Below are 19,228 nucleotides of genomic sequence, written 5' to 3' on the forward strand. Positions count from 1 at the left end.
CGCACTACTGGGTGTTTACCCCAAAGATACAGACGTAGTGAAGAGAGGGGCCATATGCACCCCAATGTTCAAAGCAGCATTGTCCACAATAGCTAAATCGTGGAAGGAGCCAAGATCCCCTTCAACAGATGACTAGATTAAGAAGCTGTGGTCCATATATATAATGGAATATTACTCAGCTATCAGAAAGAACAAATTCTCAACATTTGCTGCAANGGACGGCACTGGAGCAGATAATGCTAAGTGAAATAAGTCAAGCAGAGAAAGACAATTATCATATGATTTCTCTCATCTATGGAACATAAGAACTAGGATGATCAGTAGGGGAAGAAAGGGATAAAGAAAAGAGGGGTAATCAGAAGGGGGAATGAAACATGAGAGACTATGGACTATGAGAAACAAACTGAGGACTTCAGAGGGGAGGGGGGTGGGGGAATGGGATAGACTGGTGATGGGTGGTAAGGAGGGCACGTATTGCATGGTGCACTGGGTGTTATACGCAACTAATGGAGCATCAAACTTTACATCGGAATCCGGGGATGTACTGTATGGTGACTAACATAATATAATAAAAAAATCATTTAAATTTAAATTTAAATAAATAAATAAATAAATAGCATATCATGAGATAGCATGAAAACCAGGAAGATTGCTTCAGTGCTACTGTGGAATAAAAATCTCTGAATGAGAATTAGGAGACATGAATTCTAGTTCTAATCACTCAAATCTTTAGACAACCAACTAAATTGTTCTCTTCTCAGTTACATCAATTTATTATTATTATTTTTTATTTGAGAGAGAGAGAGGCAGCACAAGCTGGGGTGAGGGGCAGAGGGAGAGGGGGAGGGAGAAGTAGGCTCCCCACTGAGCAGGGAGCCCAACTCAGGGCTCAATCCCAGGACCCTGGGATCATGACCTGAAATGGAAGGCAGATACTTAACCGATTGAGCCACCCAGACTCCCCCTCAGTTACATCACTTTAATATGAGATGGTGGTGGGTGGGGGTGGTTGGGTGGTACTTGGCTCAGATCATGATCTCAGCAGAGAGTCTGCTTCCCTTATCCCTCTCCTTTTGCCCCCTCTCCCACGCCTTACACACTCTGTCTCTGAAATAAGTAAATAAAAAAATATAAATAAATAAGTAAATAAAGAAATATAAATAAATAAGTAAATAAATAAATAATAAATAAAATGAGATGGTGGATTGCCTAATCTCCAAGGCCTTTCCTACTCTAGATTTCCACAAAATTAACAAAATCTGAAGGAACGTGTTTTTTTTTGTGAAGGTTAATCACTCATTAACTTGAGATAACATTTGGATTACAAGTGACTAAAAAAAAACCCTCACTCCTGATAAGAAACTCAACTAATATTCTAAGATACATGTAACTTTAAATGATTTTAAAGGGGGAAAAATGATACAAACATAGAGCAGATGGCCATCCTTGACCATAGAAATAAAAACAAAAAGCCCATTTTATCAAATTTCCTAATGTTCTAACAGTTATTTCCTACCATGAATATGACAGTAATCTTACTAAGAGCTTATATTTTATGCCATTTTATAGTTTATAAAACACTCTAATACATAGGTCATTTGATCACCATAAAAATAGCTTGTGTAGTAAGCCAAGCAATTGTCAGTTATTCTCATTTAATAGCTCAAACTACTTCAAGCTATTTATATCTAGGTCTTCTGAGTACTTGTTAAGGATTTTGAACTTACTATATCCTTGACAGTCTTTACTTATGACACAAAGACTTGATCCTAAGTTTCAGCTAAAGATTGATCACCATGTAAAATTGAGATGAAGTCCACAAACATGTAACTTTCATATTGTAACTCATATATTTGTATATATGGCAACATAAATGCACACAATTAAGCCTGTTTGAATAAGTTAACACTGAAGACATTTTCCTTGCCCAAATATTATCTCTTTTCTCTCTTACAGAAAGCCCTGAAAAAAACATAGTAGACTGTTTTGTGTCTTGCCTGATATAAATGAAAGTGAGAACACAAGACAATAATCTTTCAAAAACCAAGTTTTAATGCTATTTCAATAGATACTATGTAAATTGGATCCATATTAAAATAAAGTCACTCCATTTTCCATGGCATTGTAGTTATGGGATCGTGTGGTAAGGATCTCAACTCTTCTCTCCCAATTCAGTCTGTACATTTTTGCTGTTGACATATTTCCCAAGCCATACAACATGACTTTAATTTTTTACTGCCCCAAAGGTGGTTTGTAAAAGAGATTCCTCAAATGGTAAAGCAGTGGTTCTTAACTCTATATACATATCAGAATCAGTTTTTAAAAAATACCTATGCCAGGCCCTACCCCAAACTAATTAAATAAGAATTTCTGAAAGTAAATATATGGCTTCAGTATTTTTTGAAAGGTCTCCAGTTGAGGTCTCAAGCAGCACTTCTCTGACTTTAAGGTGTTTGTGAATCATTTGGGGATCTTGTTAAAATGCAGATTCTGATTTGTTAGGTGTGGGACAGACCCTGGGATTTTGGATTTTAAAAAGCAACTGTGTGATACCTAAAATACTCATCTGCAGAGCACACTTGTAGTAGCAAGAGTCAGTGGTTCTCAAAGTGCAGCCCAACCCTGCAGCATTAGCATCATCAAGAACTTGTTAGACATGCGAATCTCAGACCCTACCAGAGACCTACTGAATCAGAAACTCTGCAGGTAGAAGCCAAGCCATCTGTGTTATAACAAGCACTCCGGGTATACCTTCTGATGCACCTTCAAGTTTGAGAAACATTGGTCTAAGCAAAAGAGCTCCCTAAATGTAGATCAACTGGTTGAACATGGTTGGAAAATGACTAATATTCTGACGCTTATGTAGCAGTTTACAACTGAACAAACTTCCCGACTTTATCTCTTCTGAGCTTCTTAAAACAACTCTGTACAGTAACTAGAGTAACTAAAATAGGGAGGTTCAGCATTTTATAAATGAAACTGGAGCTCAAATATTTAAGGGATTTGTTCAAAGTCATTTAGCAAACAAGGATAGATCCAAAATTAGAGTCCAGGTCTTCTGCGTCGTAGAAACTAACAAGCAGGACACTCTGAAAACAGGGCAGATGGCTGTAAGCCATAAGTCACGGCCTGAAGAGAAGGGCTCTCTAAGGCACAAGTGATGACAGCAAGGGGTACCAGCACACAGGTAACTTCCTATCACATGAGTTACAGACATTTGTACCTGGAGCCCTCAAAGACCACAGCAAAATATGCACTAATTCTCTTTTTGCCCGAGTTTGCTATTATGTAGAATTAGCTTTGAGAAACACAAATGTTTAACCCTCACCAACTAAACTGAGTGGTAAGTCAGTCCCCTTTGGTTGTTCACTCCACAGTTCTACAAATAATTCATTCAAAGTCAGGTGACATAGAACGGAAAACCACCTTATTATGTGAGGTGTGTGCGTTTCATATTTATAAAAACACAAATGATCACAATTTGCATGTGTCACATGAGACTTGGCTGCTGTGTTCCTCTGTCCATAAGTAACAACAAATGATACAATTCACAGGTACATCAATGTTAGAAAGTATGTCGAATATGCCATATTCCTAGACAAGACATAGTGTGCTATACTCTATCATTTCCCAAATATATTTGATAAAGGATTTAATGTGAAATGAAGTGTTCTTAAAGTATTAGTAATAACCAATAAATGTTGATTAGTGATTTAGCCACAGAGAAAGAAAACTTCATAATTGTCACAAATTTTCCCCAAAGACCGATGCCCACAAAGTTTGTTTTCAAATAGTGAATTACAAGTGGTAGAAAAATCACATATTGTGTCAGAAGTATGTTTGAGTGTTGACACTTTCTTTATAAATGTAGGCGTTCCAGATGCCTTATAGAAGAGAAGCCATTTTTCCCTTGAAATTTGCACAAAATTCTCACACTGCACTGTCAAATAATCATATCTTTTGTGTTGTTTCCTCTTTTTCCCTTATTATAAAAACAAGAGAATAAAGACCTAAAATTTTGAAAAATTAAAAACTTAGCTATGTTAAACTAACTTAATTTCTTATACCTAACTCTTATTAAGTACATTTACATTTAAATGGGAAAAATGTTATCACCATACAATGTATTATAGTATCTTGCAAACATCAAACAGGGTCAGAACTGTGAAATAAATAAAATTTCAATACCTCAAATTTAAAATATTTAAACCCACAATAGTATGAAACCTCTGCATTTTATCATATATGCACTTAGGTAACATGTACAAATATGCATATATAAGTCATTTTTACATAGTTACCTTCTGAACAGATACATTAGAAACAATTATTTTATAATTATCTTTCTAGACATACGCTATTGATATTAAAAATATAGTCAGTGGGACTGTTAAAGGTGAAATTTTAAAGGCTAGATTGGAACACTATTTCCATCTTTCCTTTGACTTATCAAGAGAGCCATATGATTTCAACCTGCCAAAATTAACCAGGTGGTGAATCTCTGGGAGCCTGTGTGCCAGGGTAGAAAGTTAGAAAAACCAGTGCTAGAATCATGTCTAGTAATGGATGAACTCCTACACTTGTTGAGGGGTGGCAGGTGGGCTCTGTTTGGAAAAACACCTGAGACACTCCCACAAGTCAAGTCCTGTGTGTATGTCTTACACTTTACTGTGCATACAAATATAAATGCAAATTCTGGTTCAGTATCTAGGAAGAAACCCATGTACTCATCTGTTACAGACCAGTTCCGTCTATGCTTAAGACAGAAGATGGTGTGTGGTTTTCTTTAGCTCTTAAAGGACCTCATAACAAACCTCTGAAGATCTAGATTCTTGTCTGGGATACACAGGGTGAGGTTGGTATACATGAGAGTATTTCTCTTTCCATGTAGTTCTGTCACCTTCATTCTATAGCCTTTTGTTGTTTTTTCCCCCAAAAAGATAGAAATTACAAAGCAAGACCCCAAGACTAGTATTCATCTCCTATCATAATTATACAAAAATGAGCAACAGTTCCCAAAAAATACACTTTTTTTTTTCATGGGAGTAAGGCAGTAAAGGTAAATGTTCTGGGGATGGTCAGCCAAACTCCTGTCACTGGGCCACCAGAATTACAAACCTTCCTTGTCTCCCATTGCCATTTCAGATTATTCAGGGCCACAGATTCACTGAGACAATTTTTTTTTCTCCTTGCCATTTCACTTTCTCAGTGCCAAACATCTACTGTGGCTTCCAATGAATCAAGTTCTCCTTCCTCTCCTCCCCTGGAAGCTCATGCTCCCAGTAAAATATCACAAATAAAGTAGAAGCAAGCCTTTCCCAGGCTAGACTTGTAAACAGAAAGCAAGAAAACCATTCTTCACTGGGAAACTGACCCACAAAGCTTACTGGGCTCAGTTAAAGAGATTGAGAAGAAGGTCAGCTAAGAAAACAAAGGGAACTCTCTCCATAGTTACTTCTGATAGAGCTCCACCAACCCAGAAATAAAAGCCTTACCCAAGGCAAAGGAAATTTTTAAAAAAGAGGGCACATTAGGTGAGGTCTGAAAAAGCAACGGACTCTCACAGGTGACTTCTCTGCATGCTCTGTTTGTCCATCTTCTCTTTCCCAGTGAATAACTTGCTTCTATATTTATTCTCATTTCTCACTCCCTCCATTTCCACACTGCAATGTCTACTAAAGTGTAATGCTTTAAAACTCCATTTCTTTTAAGCCAGAGACACATGGAAGCACATCTATATCATATGCAGATATTTATGTAGTAAAACACCTCTCATAGACATAGACTTCTATGCATATGCTATATGAAAATAAAAGAACATCCTTTTTCTTCTGAATTAACATTTAGATGTTTACTTAACTCCTTAATAACTATAGCTTAAGATAAAGGTGATGCTGACTTACAAAGTTCATGGGCATTTAAATAAAAACTTACACATCCAGGGTATTCACCTTCCCCACATTCAGTCTCCTAATCAGCAAAAACAAGTCTTCCTGGGGATAGCATAAATTTATATAGAGTGCTTCACTAGTAAGGGTTAATGATGTTAGGGAGTATGAATGTTAGCTGTTGAGATGGCATGCTTATGTGTTTGCAAAAAACATTTTCGGCATCATATCCAAATCCCTTTGCAAACAGATAAATTACTCTATAAATCTTATTACTCCATGTGGATAAATCACACATGCAGGTTTACAGGGCTGGAAAGCTGGTAGGGAAAATCTGCTTTAGATGGTAGGATCTTTGGGATTCAAAATCACTCAATGCTCAGGAAACGAAGAAACAAGCACTTACACATTAGGATTTTCTGAGTTTTTACAATCTGCAGCAACACACACATACATACACACACAACACAACACAACACACAACACGTACACATTCCTCTCTAACAAGGCTAGAGATCCCAAAGCAGGACACTGTGACAGCCAACCAAATTTATTTCTGAGGAAAGGAAAGAAAACTTTGCTGCTGTAGGCAGCTCTGCTCGAGAACTGCTCCCTGATGCCCCAGGGTTTATGCAATATCAGCTCCTTGCACACAGATTAGAGGTTTACTTTCTACCCTCTACTGTTTTTTATTGCAGCAACAAGCAATATTAACTGTATGGACAGACTGACACTGAGTCATTTTATTTGGACAAAAAGAGATTTTAAAGAATCTCCAAGGAGAACATTTTTTTTTCATTCTTTTTTTTGGGGGGGGGAGTGGTATCTGATAGAAATTTAAGAAAGCTAGAAAAAAAGACTAGGGGTATGTGCAGTGGGTGGAGGAGGGGAAGAGAGAAGAGAAATATAGGAAAATAGGAAAAGAAGCTTGAAGATTTTTTTAGAAATAGAATTATGGCTAGGTTCCATCTGAGTTTCTCCAGCTCACTGTCCCTTATAGGGGTCAAACTCCCAAGGACTGGGACTCTCCCTTTCCAAATTTCAATCCCAAATTCTATTGCAGAGTTTGACAGAGCCACACAGAGATAGGACTTTAAGGTCAATAATCAATTTGAAATACCCATTTTACGCCAGGTTAATTCTTGCCAGCCTTTGTGCTTAATATTGCTATTCTTAAATATCAGCAATTTGGCAAGTTCCTTTTTTTTTCTTCTCTACTTTCATGTGTTGATGTCTATACACATTCCAGAAAAGGCTCAGTAACCAACCAAAGTTCTAAGATTGATTTATTGCTCTGGATGTCAATTAGACGATCCTTACAGAAAGTCTCCAGTCGGAACTACTGCTGGGGCAGAGCGAGAGCCTTATGTGCATACATCCCCCTCCCCTTTCTCTCTCTCTCTCTCTCTCTCTCTCTCACACACACACACACACACACACACACACACACACACACACAGAGTACAGCACAGAGAATGCAGTACTGTGTACCACTCTCTGAGAGCCATAATTCAACAACTCTTCTTTCCTGATTAAAGAATCCCAACAAAACTCTTAAGTGCAAAGCATCCGAAATTACCAAAGCAAGAATACTGCCCAAATGTCACTAATACCATAGGTGAAGTTAGGCTTTCTGGTAAGAGAAACAAGGTCCTAAGAAACCAAACAACATTTAACCAACATTGCTGGTCCTTGACGGGAAACAGAATTCCCTTGAAATTTGTTGGCAGATACCTGGGCAAGCAGTAAAAGGCGCGTGTGTATGCGCGCACACACACACACACACACACGCAAGCCTGCAGCATCTTAAGCTGGAGTTGAAGATCACACACACAACACACACATACACTCTCGCGCACAGCAGAAAAGTTGCCCCAAAGCCCTACCTGAGGATGGCTGTGTCCCCCTGCCTCACGGTGATGTTGTCCGTGCCTCGGTTAAAATCCACGCTGCGAACAGGTAGTCCTGTGGGAAGAAGGCAAAGCAATCTCAGTAGGACTAGCGGCAACTGTTTCCGATCAGGCTGAACTCTGGCGACCATGGTGGCCACGCCGAGGTGCAGGTCCGCGCTGTACTCTGGAGGGTGTGTGCGTGCTGCTCACGCCGAGAGGGCTTTACAAACACGGGGCTTTCATCAACAGCCAAGCAGAACGGGCTTTGCCAGTTTGTGCTCTTTTCCACTTTGCCTCTCTTTCCCTGGCTCAGTCTCTCTTCCGTCTAAGACTTAACAAAGCCTCATAAAACCCAAGCAGAGCGGGGGAAAGTCAAAGGAATACAATTTAAAAGGAGAGAGTACAAATATAAAACCCTCTAGAAAAGATGAAGAGAAAGCTGCAAAAGGAAGGTGTTCTTCTCTGGTCTGTCTGTGGCTGGATGCTCCTTTGCCAGTGTCTGCGCTGAGCTCCTTCCCTCCCTAACCCACTTTCCCAGGCGGGCGGGCAGGCAGGCGAGGGAGCCGGCACCAAGCCTGCCAGGGAGTGTAAAGAAACCCACACAGCAGCGGCAGCAGCCCAGAGTCCCTGCCCCCCTCCCTTTCCTGTTTCTCCCTCCAGGCCCTCCCCTCCGCTCGCACCTCCCCCGCCCCCGCGGATTTCAACAGCCCCTCCACGTCATCCCCTCCGCCCTCCCTCCGGCCTGGCCCCTCGCTTTGCACAACTGCCCCCTTCAGCAGCCGCCCGCCTCAGTGAAAGCCTGATGCGCCTTTAGGTTGTCAGGACAACAGCTCCATCTGAGGCCTGGCTGATTTCCTTAAGAAGAGGGAATGGAGCTTGGATGTACTGTGCAAGAGAAAGGGGAGAAGGAGAGGGACTCCGGCTGTAAAAGCACAGGAGAAAGAATGTGGGAAAGGATGGGGGGAAAGGGGTGAGAAAGAAGGAAAAGGAGCCGGGAAGGAGAGAAGGCAAGGAGAAGGCAAACCGGGACAGATGAAGGGCGTGAACCAGAGGAGGCTAAGAAAGCATGGGGAGTGGAAGGGCACCGGTGCCCAAAGATGGGATGGGGGACATAAAACAGAAGAAACTTGACACAAGAGGCTAAGATTAAAAGCCAAAGTTGATTTCAAAACTAAATATTCCTGGCCACTGGCTTTTCATCCTCACCTCTTGTTCATTCTTTCCTCTCCCTGCACTTTCTTTTACAGGATTAAAAAGGTTTCTTTTCTCTCCTTCCTTTATCCCCTCCCCCTCTTGGAGCCCCCTTATGAAGGATGGATTGGAGACAATGCTGGTATTGAGTGGTCTGGAGTGTGAATGCGTGGTTTGTCTTTTCCAAGTGCCAGCCTCAGCAGCTGATCCCCAATCCCTCCATCAACCTCACTCTCCAGGAAACCCTCACTCAGTCCCACACGTGAGGAATGGTACTAAAGATTACTGTCTAAATGTCATGTTGCTGTTGCTACCTCGGTTGCTACTGGCACTTGTTTCTCAAAATGTTCATATGTAAGGAAGAGATTTGTATATCAGAAAGCGGAGGGTGGTGGGGGAATGGGATAGACCGGTGATGGGTAGTAAGGAGGGCACGTATTGCATGGTGCACTGGGTGTTATACGCAACTAATGAATCATCGACCTTTACATCAGAAATCAGGGATGTACTGTATGGTGACATAATATAATAAAAAATAATTAAAAATATATATATAAATAAAAGAACCTATCTGAGAAAAAGAAAAAAAAAAGCTTGTCATTTCCAGGACCACACTGAGGCTAACGTACGCACTCCCGCAAATGGCAGGCAGGTTACCATCATTTGTCATTCCTTCTACTCCAGGAGTCAAGCCAAGTGATAAGGACCATGGGGCTAACACTGTTAGTCACTCATGTGACAGCCCCACACTTTTATTAGATATCTCCCTCACTACTGATGCTGAGGATAAAAGATAGGAGTGGACCAGCCAAGGACTTTTTTTTTTTTAATTTTGTTTATTTATTTGAATGGTTAAGGCATTCAGATGGTGCAAAATCAAGTGGTACAGGATGCCGCAGAGCAGATTGTAGTTCTTTCCTACTCCTGTCTTCAGGCAACCATTTCTCCTGTGTGGAGGCAACAAGTATTTCCAGTTTCTTATACAACTTCCCCTAAATCTTTACGTATATACAAGTAAATACACACACGTTATTATGTCCACCCGTCTTAGTTACACAAATGATCAGCTAAGGGCATGGGGTGGAAGGGAGAACATGTTTAGGAATTCTTTTTTTTTTTATAATATTTTTTATTATATTATGTTAGTCACCATACAGTACATCCCTGGTTTTTGATGTAAAGTTCGATGTTTCATTAGTTGCGTGTAACACCCAGTGCATCATGCAATACGTGCCCTCCTTACTACCCATCACCAGCCCATCCCATTCCCCCACTCCCCTCCCCTCTGAAGCCCTCAGTTTGTTTCTCAGAGTCCATAGTCTCTCATGCTTCATTCCTCCTGTTTAGGAATTCTTATCAAGTCCTATCAGAGTCCAAGCCCTAAGGAGGCACTTACTGTGCTGACACCTGTCTTGTCCCCCCAGAATTCAAAGAATTTATCTGCTGAACTTTCTCAATTTAAAAGGTTGGTGCACTCCTACAGATTATGTGAGGAAAGCAAGGAAGAAATTGTGTTTCTTAAGTGTTTTTGTATGTATGTTGGTGCTGATAAGCAGTGCCCAGATAATAAACCAGTGATATTCTACCCTTAATTTGTAACTCAGCTGTTTAAAACTTGGAACCCCTTTTGCCACAAAAAATTATTAAGTCAAGTGGTTAGGTGAACTACAAGACCCATAATCCTGTGGTTCTTAGTATCAACGGGAAAATGAACTTCAAGTGGCAAATGGAGATGCATGGATTACATATAACTCTATGCAAAGATTGCAGGGAAAAGAGCACCCACTCCCACCCATCCCTGCCAATAGGCTTGACAATCCCCAGTGGGCTTCCTCTGAGCTTTTAGAGATGAAGGATAGTTTTCTTTGGGTGAGTGGTGTTTCTCCAATGTCAGAAGGAAGAAAATAAAGACCCAAAGGACTGAGGCCACTAGAAAATCTATTTTCATTGATGAGGCCAGGTGAATGGTATGAGATCTCCCTCTCCTCCCATGCGAACTAGAGTATCAGTATCCCCTTATATCAGTGGGCTACACTTTGAATGAAGAAATGAAGAGGTTTTTTTCCAGGGCAAGAAGGAAGTACAGTGGGGTGGTAGCATATGATTTGCAGGAGATTCTGTATAAGGGTTGCTGACTAATGTCTATACAAGTGATCTCAAATTACCAGTAGGACTTGTCCGATCCTAAGATGAAACATAAAGATTAACATACTGGGGCTCAAAATAATTCACACCAAAGTAACAGAAATGTGGAATTTGTAGCAAATCAATCAAATCTGGAGTTTGTCACTACAATCATTCTGAGAAAAGAATGTATTAAGTTAATCGGGATTGTAATCAGAAATGGAATAGACATGCCTAACCTAACTAAGAAGACAAAATCATAAGTACATATTTATATAGAAATAAATGACATAATGTAATTAAAAGTTTTTTAAAAATATTTTCACTTAAGTCCATTCGTTGGTACTTTTGTTAAACTAAATTGACTTACTATGTTCCCTGGAAGTAAAACACAAAAAGGAGACTACATTTTATTTATTTTTTAAGAAGACTACTTTTTAAAAATTCCCTAATTTAGACTGATAATTTATCCTGGATTTCTGAAGAATTTCCAAAAAATGAAGTTTAATATGTAAGTTAATTCTTTAATATTTATAATTTATGTCCAGGAGTCACTTCAAATACAACTTCTTAACCCAACTCTTGGCACAGCAGCAGCACTCTATAATTGATGAATGCGAGAACAGAAGAATGACTGCCCAAGCCCACTCACATGACTTATCCCATCATTTATAAAGTAATAAATCTATTTGTGAGTGTACCATTGACTTGCATTTCAACTTTATGTTCTCTCGGAGTTTTTCCTCTTTTTACTCCCTTGTGGACTCCTTTTGGTTTTCTTGCCTCCAGGATCTCTCACTGAGATCTAATAAATTCTAATAAATCCAATAGTCATTATATATATACTGAGTAATGTATCTCAACCTAATGGTCACTCCCCCAAATGTATTCCAATATGAACTCCTCTGCTTGCTTTCCTAAGAAACGTAAAGCAGGAAACAGATATACGAGTTACTGAAATTTATGCAAGCTATTTTTCTGTACACCACTATCTGCATTTCTTCCAAGAGGGCTGGCAAAAATGAACATACTTTCGGGTTATTTGTGATGCAAGTATGGCTGTTAGCCATGTGAAACAGCCATCATCACCCAAGTAAGATGATCTTAACTACTACTTTAAAATAACATACTGCCTTCTAAAAGAGGCTTTAGAAGATTCTGGCACTCTCCAGGGACAAATGCTGCAGGAAAAACAAAAACTGGCTAACGTCTGAGCACCCTAAGAAGCATGAAAGGTTTATTCTTCTGTTTAGCTTTGTAACGTAACAGGCTCACAGGAAATCCAGATGCAGCCTGGAATGTAAAACTAATTTAGTTACATTGCTTGCATTTTATGCTAAACATGTCTATAATATTATTAATGTACCACTCTACATTTCTACAGTTGTAAGGTCTTAATCATAATAACGCCATGCCTGTACTTTACTTTCATAAATGGAATTAGCATTTCCATATGAACTAGAAATGCACAACTGTTAATACTTCTCCTTAGGATTCCTGCTATGACATTTTCAATGATTTCACCATAATTTAGTAATATTCAAGTACCTCAGTTTATGTTCATAAGCATGACACTATCTCATGTGAATTTCCTTCAGAATCTGGCTCCTTTGAATACGGTAGCTTCATCCACATGTGCCTCACTGCCTAACAAAATCAGTCAGCTTCAAGTCAATTAAATATTGTTCAAATCCTTACTACAGAACTCTCAGTGATGTAAAGCACTCAATCTGTAGTCTGCACAATTAAAATTGCTCTTTCACGCCTTGCTTTTTTTCATGGCTTTGTGGTATATGGTTCCCATATTGGTCTTCTGCTTCTTCGCTCATTCATTCTGTGTTGGCAAGTATCAGTACTTGGATCTGTCCAAGTTTTCATGAGGTCTTTGATTTCTTGAGCTGCTACTTGGGTCCTCCCACACCAGCAAACTTACTCTCATACATATGTCTTATTATTTCACAGATACGTATGTACTATCCCTAAGATCTTCCTTTTTTCTGGATTGTCCAGTCTGTCACCATGGACAAGGAAGTGGCAACTGCCAAGTAATGCTGCATCTGCACTGCTACTGTTCTTTTATCTATCTCTGCCATATGGGAAGAACACTGCAACATCTGGAAAGATGGTGGTAATAGCATCTTCAGTATAGCAAGATGTTAGTACAAGTAGGCAATCAGACAATTATATCCTCTATTTGTGGTTACCCTAGTGACTTGGATACCTATACTCAGGAAATAGGCCAAGGAGAAATGAGAAAGAGTGGAGGCAGGTGTGCTCTTCTGTACTCTGACCTGCCCAGTAGGTTTATGAGTCATTTATTCATTCAGTGTTTATTGATATGACAGTTACACAAGTCAACAAGACTCAGTTCTCATAGAACTTACATCCTTAATGGATAAATAGACAATAAAAAAGTAAATACATATTAAGATTATGTTGGGAGAGTAAATGCTATGGAGAAAAATATGTATGACACAGAGAAAATGGCCTAAAGGTATGGTGAGGGGAATGTATAACTGGAATCTGCAGAAGCAGACATGCAAATATCTGCAAGAAGACTTTTCCAGATAAAAGAAATAGCATGTGCAGAGATTCTGAGGCAGGGATGCATACACCATACACAAGAAAACAAAATAAGAACAGTGACCCAGGAATGTGGTTTATGTGTATGCTGTGGAAAATAGCTAGAAAAAGCAGATGAGATTAGAAATTGAGGAGGGGTCATAATGAAGAGATGTCAAGGTAAGAATTTAGATTTTATTCTAGTGACTTGAAGGATCAGTAAAAGATTTTAAGCAAGGGATTGAGAGGTAGATTGCTTCAAATATCATTTGGAGAATGGATTATAGAAGAACAATAGTGGAAGCAAGGAGACAAATGAAAGTTAATCTTTGTCATCCGGTGGCAACTGGCTTGGACTGGGGGTAGCAACAGAAATGGAGGAAAGATTGAGTTAACTAGACCTGCTCATGATGGGAAGACCCTCCCCCAAAAGCCATGTTCTATCACAAATGATTGGTATTTCCCACATACTACTACTAGTTCAATTCTACTGTACTAGTTCAATTCGGATGTTCCCTTGCAGGAAGTCACCACTCATCAAATAAGAACTGACAGAATGCCAAGTAGACTGTAATTTATACCAGATAGTCAAGAAAACAAAAACAAAAACAAAACTGTGTCCCAGTTGGTGCTTTTCTTCAGCTATAAACTTTGCTTACCCTTAATATGGTTATTATATATTAACTAAATGTCAATATAAAAAAGTGCTTTGCTACAGATTAAAAAGTACCTAACAAGATGAGCAGATGCCACTTAATTGCTAAACTTTACTAAATATTTTCTTATATATCTGTATTTATTTATCAGGCAATTGTTATCCCACTAAATCTAAACGGAATGCCTAGTTAAATATCTTGAGGCTATAAATCACATAAATAATACTAATATGTTTTCTCAAGAGTTTACTGACAATATTGAGCTGCAGGGTATTCTAGTGTTAGGTCATTATCTTATTCAAAAGGTCCCAGAAGTTTGCTGCTTAAAAGTATCTTCCTTTCCTATCTGTAAATCACATTCTCAGCCCTCTCCTGTTAACAATGAATGTAGGAACACTGCCTGTGTGAGAGGAAGAGGACTCACAAGCAGTGTCTCATCAGTGGTCTTGCCACGTAAGATTATAAAGATCACTAAAATAAGCAAATTTTTGAGACCTACCATGTAACTACTGTGCTAAACTCTGGAGAAACATAATGTACGCAACTGACACCCTACCCTCATGGAATCTAACGAGGGGAATGCCATTCAAAGCCCCTCCTAGAGAGGGACTAAACTCGTCGTTGTACAATTATAAGGTAAGCCTCTCCCAGCTGCTCTCCAATACAGAACAGGACAAAAATTAATGAACATATATGTGCAGTCCTCTCTGGTACTGAGCAGTACTGCAAATTAATAAAATTCAGGGACCCACAACTCAGATGGAGAAGTTAGGTAAAGACATATGAAACAGAGAATAAGATAGCCAGTGAACAATTGAGTAGTAAATTAGCAGGGGGCAGAATCAAAACACAATGGTAGTTTAGAAAAGGTAATCGAGAAAGGCTTCTTGGAGAAATGGTATTTTAGGTAACCCTTGGAAGATGTGTAAGAGGAGGCTGGAGGAAGGCAGCACCTTATGCAAAGGATGCAAAAGATGGCCATGAGAACCATCCCAAACAAAGAATGGAACTGGAGGGAGACTTACCTGACTAGCAGCAGGGAAGAGAGAGCAAAGGCTGAAGAGAGAAGCTACCTAATGAAGAATCCTGGATGCCTGAATGAAGAATCACACTACACCTCCTCATCTCCTATTTGGAAGGCTACTTTAAATTGTGAAGATGAGATGAGATGAGATGAGATGAGATATGGGCATCTTAGGGAGATTATTCTGGCACTGAGGTTAGAAGGATGATGAAGTAGAGAAACTAGTTAGAAGACTAACAAAGCTGCTAATAAATGAAGACTAATAAAGAAGACAGATGAGAAAGGGAATAAGCATCATTATTTCTTTCTAATAATGATGAAGAATGAAGACCTTCCTTCAGAGACTTTATGTTAGTGGGGAAAGTAAGCTGTAGGAAAGGATGTGGAGGTAGAGATGGAAAATGACTGATTTTTGCAAGTTGGAGTCAGTGAGGGTCTTTGCAGACAAGGTAAGGAGTTTGTCCTTATTCTATATGCCAAAGGGAGTCATTAAAGAAAGGCTTTAAGCAAGTGACATCATCAGACTTGTGTTTTAAGAAGATAACTGGCAATGGAGTGGGAGATGGACTGGGGCAAGTCAAACTCAAGGAAGACCGGTTATAACCTTTCTGAAATACAACAGGCAAGAGATGATAAAAGCAAGTCACAGGGCAAGGCAGTGGAAAGAGAAAAGGGGTGAAGACTTTTGGAGGCATTTCAGAGAGGGACTCATAGGACTTGTCAACTAATTGGATACAGAAGGTTTCATTCTCTCCCCCACCCCCGTGTGTGTGTGTGTGTGTGTGTGTGTGTGTGTGTATTTTTTTTCCTCCTTCAAGTCCAGGCTGATAAAAAGAGAAAGTTAAGAAACTAGTTTCAGAGGAAATTTGGAAATTCTACTTTTAGAATTCTGAATTGGTTCCTAAATTGGTACTCAAATAGTCTGTACCTCCAGATGGACATGCTTAGGAAGTTGTCACAGGAATATTACATGCTTCGTAGGAGAGCTATCTCTGAATCCTATAATAAAGTAAGCCCAGAAATCAAACATTCCCCCCCAATTTTTTTGTGTTTTCTTTCTCTTCATTTGTTACTGTAACTTTAATATACAAATAGTGCATTGAGCTGGTGATATATTTGGCAATAGTATGAACCTCATTTTAATTTTTAAAAATGCATGTGCACATAGCAATTAACTGCTTCTGTTTGAAGAACTATAATCTGAACTTGTCTCCCTCTGCTGGTTGCACACTGAAGTATCTTGGGTCTTTTAGAATAGAAATAGAAATATACAATAATAATTTGTTACGCACAAGTATGGGACTTTGCAGTTCGTAATACATAGTGACACACATAATTTTATATTTTACCTTCACTGTAACACTTTGAGATAAACAATGAACGTATTATCACCCCACTTGTCAGAAAAAACGCTTAGACTCCAACCCATTGAGCTTTCATTAATAAATTAAAGAAATCAGAGGAAAATCAAGAAGCATATGTAATTAAAAGCATTGCATACTGTTAAAGCTGGTAAAGACCCAAAGATCTCCCTCCTCAATCCCTCCATCTTACAGCTGAAACATGGAAGCCTAGAGTTTACAATTATTTTGAATCACTGACAGTATTCAGAGAGTACAACTCTCAAAACAGTACTCTTTCTATTGTACCATGCTGTCTGCCTAATACTGTCAGGATATTAACCCTCATGCCACAGATGAAACATTTAAACAAGTAGGCTGGACTGTAGTTTAGAAATGCCCATTTCCTGAAGGCTAGATCTACAGAGCATCAGAACAGTGCATAGATACATTAAACCCACAAGCAAGTAAAAACAAACAAACAAACAAACAAACAAACAAACAAACAAACCTAAAAAGGCAGATACATCAATTGAACAAATAGATAATAAGGCAAAGACCAGTCCCCAATTACCTGTTTGAATAGATTTGCACTCTGTCCAGCCTTGGGGCTCTAGAACCATAGGCAATGCCTGAGATGATTTAAAGAGCTGCCAGGGCATTACAGATTGTGTAAGCAGAAGAATTGGAGTGGGATTCCTGACCCTCTAACCCACCTGGAGCACTCCTTTCTTCTTCCTTATATGCTCTCCAAAGACAGTGTACTACAGCTCTCTGCTACTCACCTAATATCCTATTGTCCAAAGTCATCTCCAATCTTTTTTTTTTTAGATTTTATTTATTTATTTGTCAGAGAGAGAGAGAGAGCACAAGGAGGGGGAAAAGCAGGCAGAGGGAGAAGTAGGCTCTCCACTGAGCAAGGAGCCCAACATGGGACTCAATTCCAGGACCCTGGGATCATGACCTGAGCTGAAGGTAGATGCTTAACTGACTGAGCCACCCAGGTGTCCCCAAAGTCATTTCCATTTTTAATGGGTATTCCCATTTTCTCTTGGAAGAAAAAAATATTAAAATTACTTATACTTGCGTGTGAATGGTAAATTCCAGCTTTTGAAGGGATGTGAATATTATACAAGGGGAGTTTCCTAAACCCAGCAAATCTCTATTTGGTAAAATAAAAAGAGAAGGTTTTTTTGTTTGTTTTCAAATGGAAGAGCCCTTTAGTAAGTCTTGTTTTTTACTGACAAGGTAAGAACCTTTGAGTCAACAACTGTGAAAGTAACTTAAGAGCTCTAAAATTAAAATTTAAAAAAGAACTTACATCATCTTAATCCATTAAATCATAATATCCCCTCACAAGAAGAAGAAAACTTAGCTTAGACCATCAACTCAATATATTGTGCCTATTAAAAAGAAAGTTTCTATACAGATGATAGATATTGGTCAGGAATAGAGAAATACCAGTGAAATTTTATATAATATATACACACAGATAGAAACAAATATAGACAATATAGACAATTCAAAAACATAGTCTGCATCCAATACACTTGGTAAATATTTCCAATACCCATATCCAACAACAATTTATCAGTTAAACTTTTCACACAGACTTTTTTCCCAGTAGCAAAATCAAAATTAGAGTCCTTTTCTTTAGTGGTGTTCCCTTTTTCTCTTGCAAGAAAGCATGACAGAGTATTGATCTTAGGCTAGAATCAGGTTGGTAAGTGGCTTTAGAAGCCTTTTGTGATGTTTGGAAGCAATGAGAATGAGCTGATACAAGGAATACTCGCTGTTTCAGGAAAAAATAGGTTATAGTTAGAGCTTTGATGTAGAAAATATCTAGCTTGGATATAAGGACTAGACAGTTTGGGGAACTAGGAGGATAGAGAAAACGATAAGCAGGTGTGAAGATACGGATCTGAAAGCACTAAGTGAACAAGAGGGAGTATAAGACAACAGGGGCAATGAGAGAGGAAGATAATAAGTGCAGGGGAACTTGCAATGTGATTTATTATTTCTTAAAATAGATCATTTTTATTCACCAGCTAATGTGGGACAGTCTAATGTTGGTACTTATTTTAATGCATATAGCAAATGAGTAAAATTATTTTTCTTGGAACAAAAATAACCACCTTGTTACTAAGAAACAATACTAAATGATGGTTTGCAACTTCTTTCTACTCCTACTAATTTGGCTTATGATATATTTGGCTTATGATATTATTAATAGTTTGATTACTTAATTAAATAACAAGAATTTAATGATCAGTTCTGTGTAAGTAGGTATTCCAAAAGATCTGTGGGAACCATTCACTATGGGCTCTATGATAAGATCCCTCAGTAATAAAAAAAAATGTTCAACCTTGTTAGAAAAAGATCAACAAAGAGATTGGTGAATGATTCAAAAACAGAATACAATTAAGTTTGAAATTTTCAGAAAATTTGCTCTAAATGCAAAGAAACTCAAACATGTGGAGTTCACTTCAACCTTTTACATGTCAGTCAAGATACTAGGCACTGAGATCACAAAGCAACACAGGGTAAGTAA

At 38.8% G+C, this 19,228-nt stretch overlaps 1 protein-coding gene across 2 annotated transcripts in view; it reads right to left on the reverse strand.

The window, feature by feature from the left end:
- Window positions 1-8,370, reverse strand: part of LSAMP (limbic system associated membrane protein) — a 661,912-nt gene extending 653,542 nt beyond the window's left edge. For both annotated transcript variants that reach the window (XM_034658855.1, XM_034658846.1), the window contains exon 1: window positions 7,775-8,370. In XM_034658855.1, the coding sequence (XP_034514746.1) occupies window positions 7,775-7,929 (155 nt within the window). In that variant the 5' untranslated portion in view covers window positions 7,930-8,370. The remainder of the gene's footprint in view (window positions 1-7,774) is intronic.
- Between the last annotated feature and the right edge of the window lie 10,858 nt (window positions 8,371-19,228).

The sequence above is a fragment of the Ailuropoda melanoleuca genome, chromosome 1 (genome assembly GCF_002007445.2).
Source record: "Ailuropoda melanoleuca isolate Jingjing chromosome 1, ASM200744v2, whole genome shotgun sequence".
Lineage (NCBI taxonomy): Eukaryota > Metazoa > Chordata > Mammalia > Carnivora > Ursidae > Ailuropoda > Ailuropoda melanoleuca.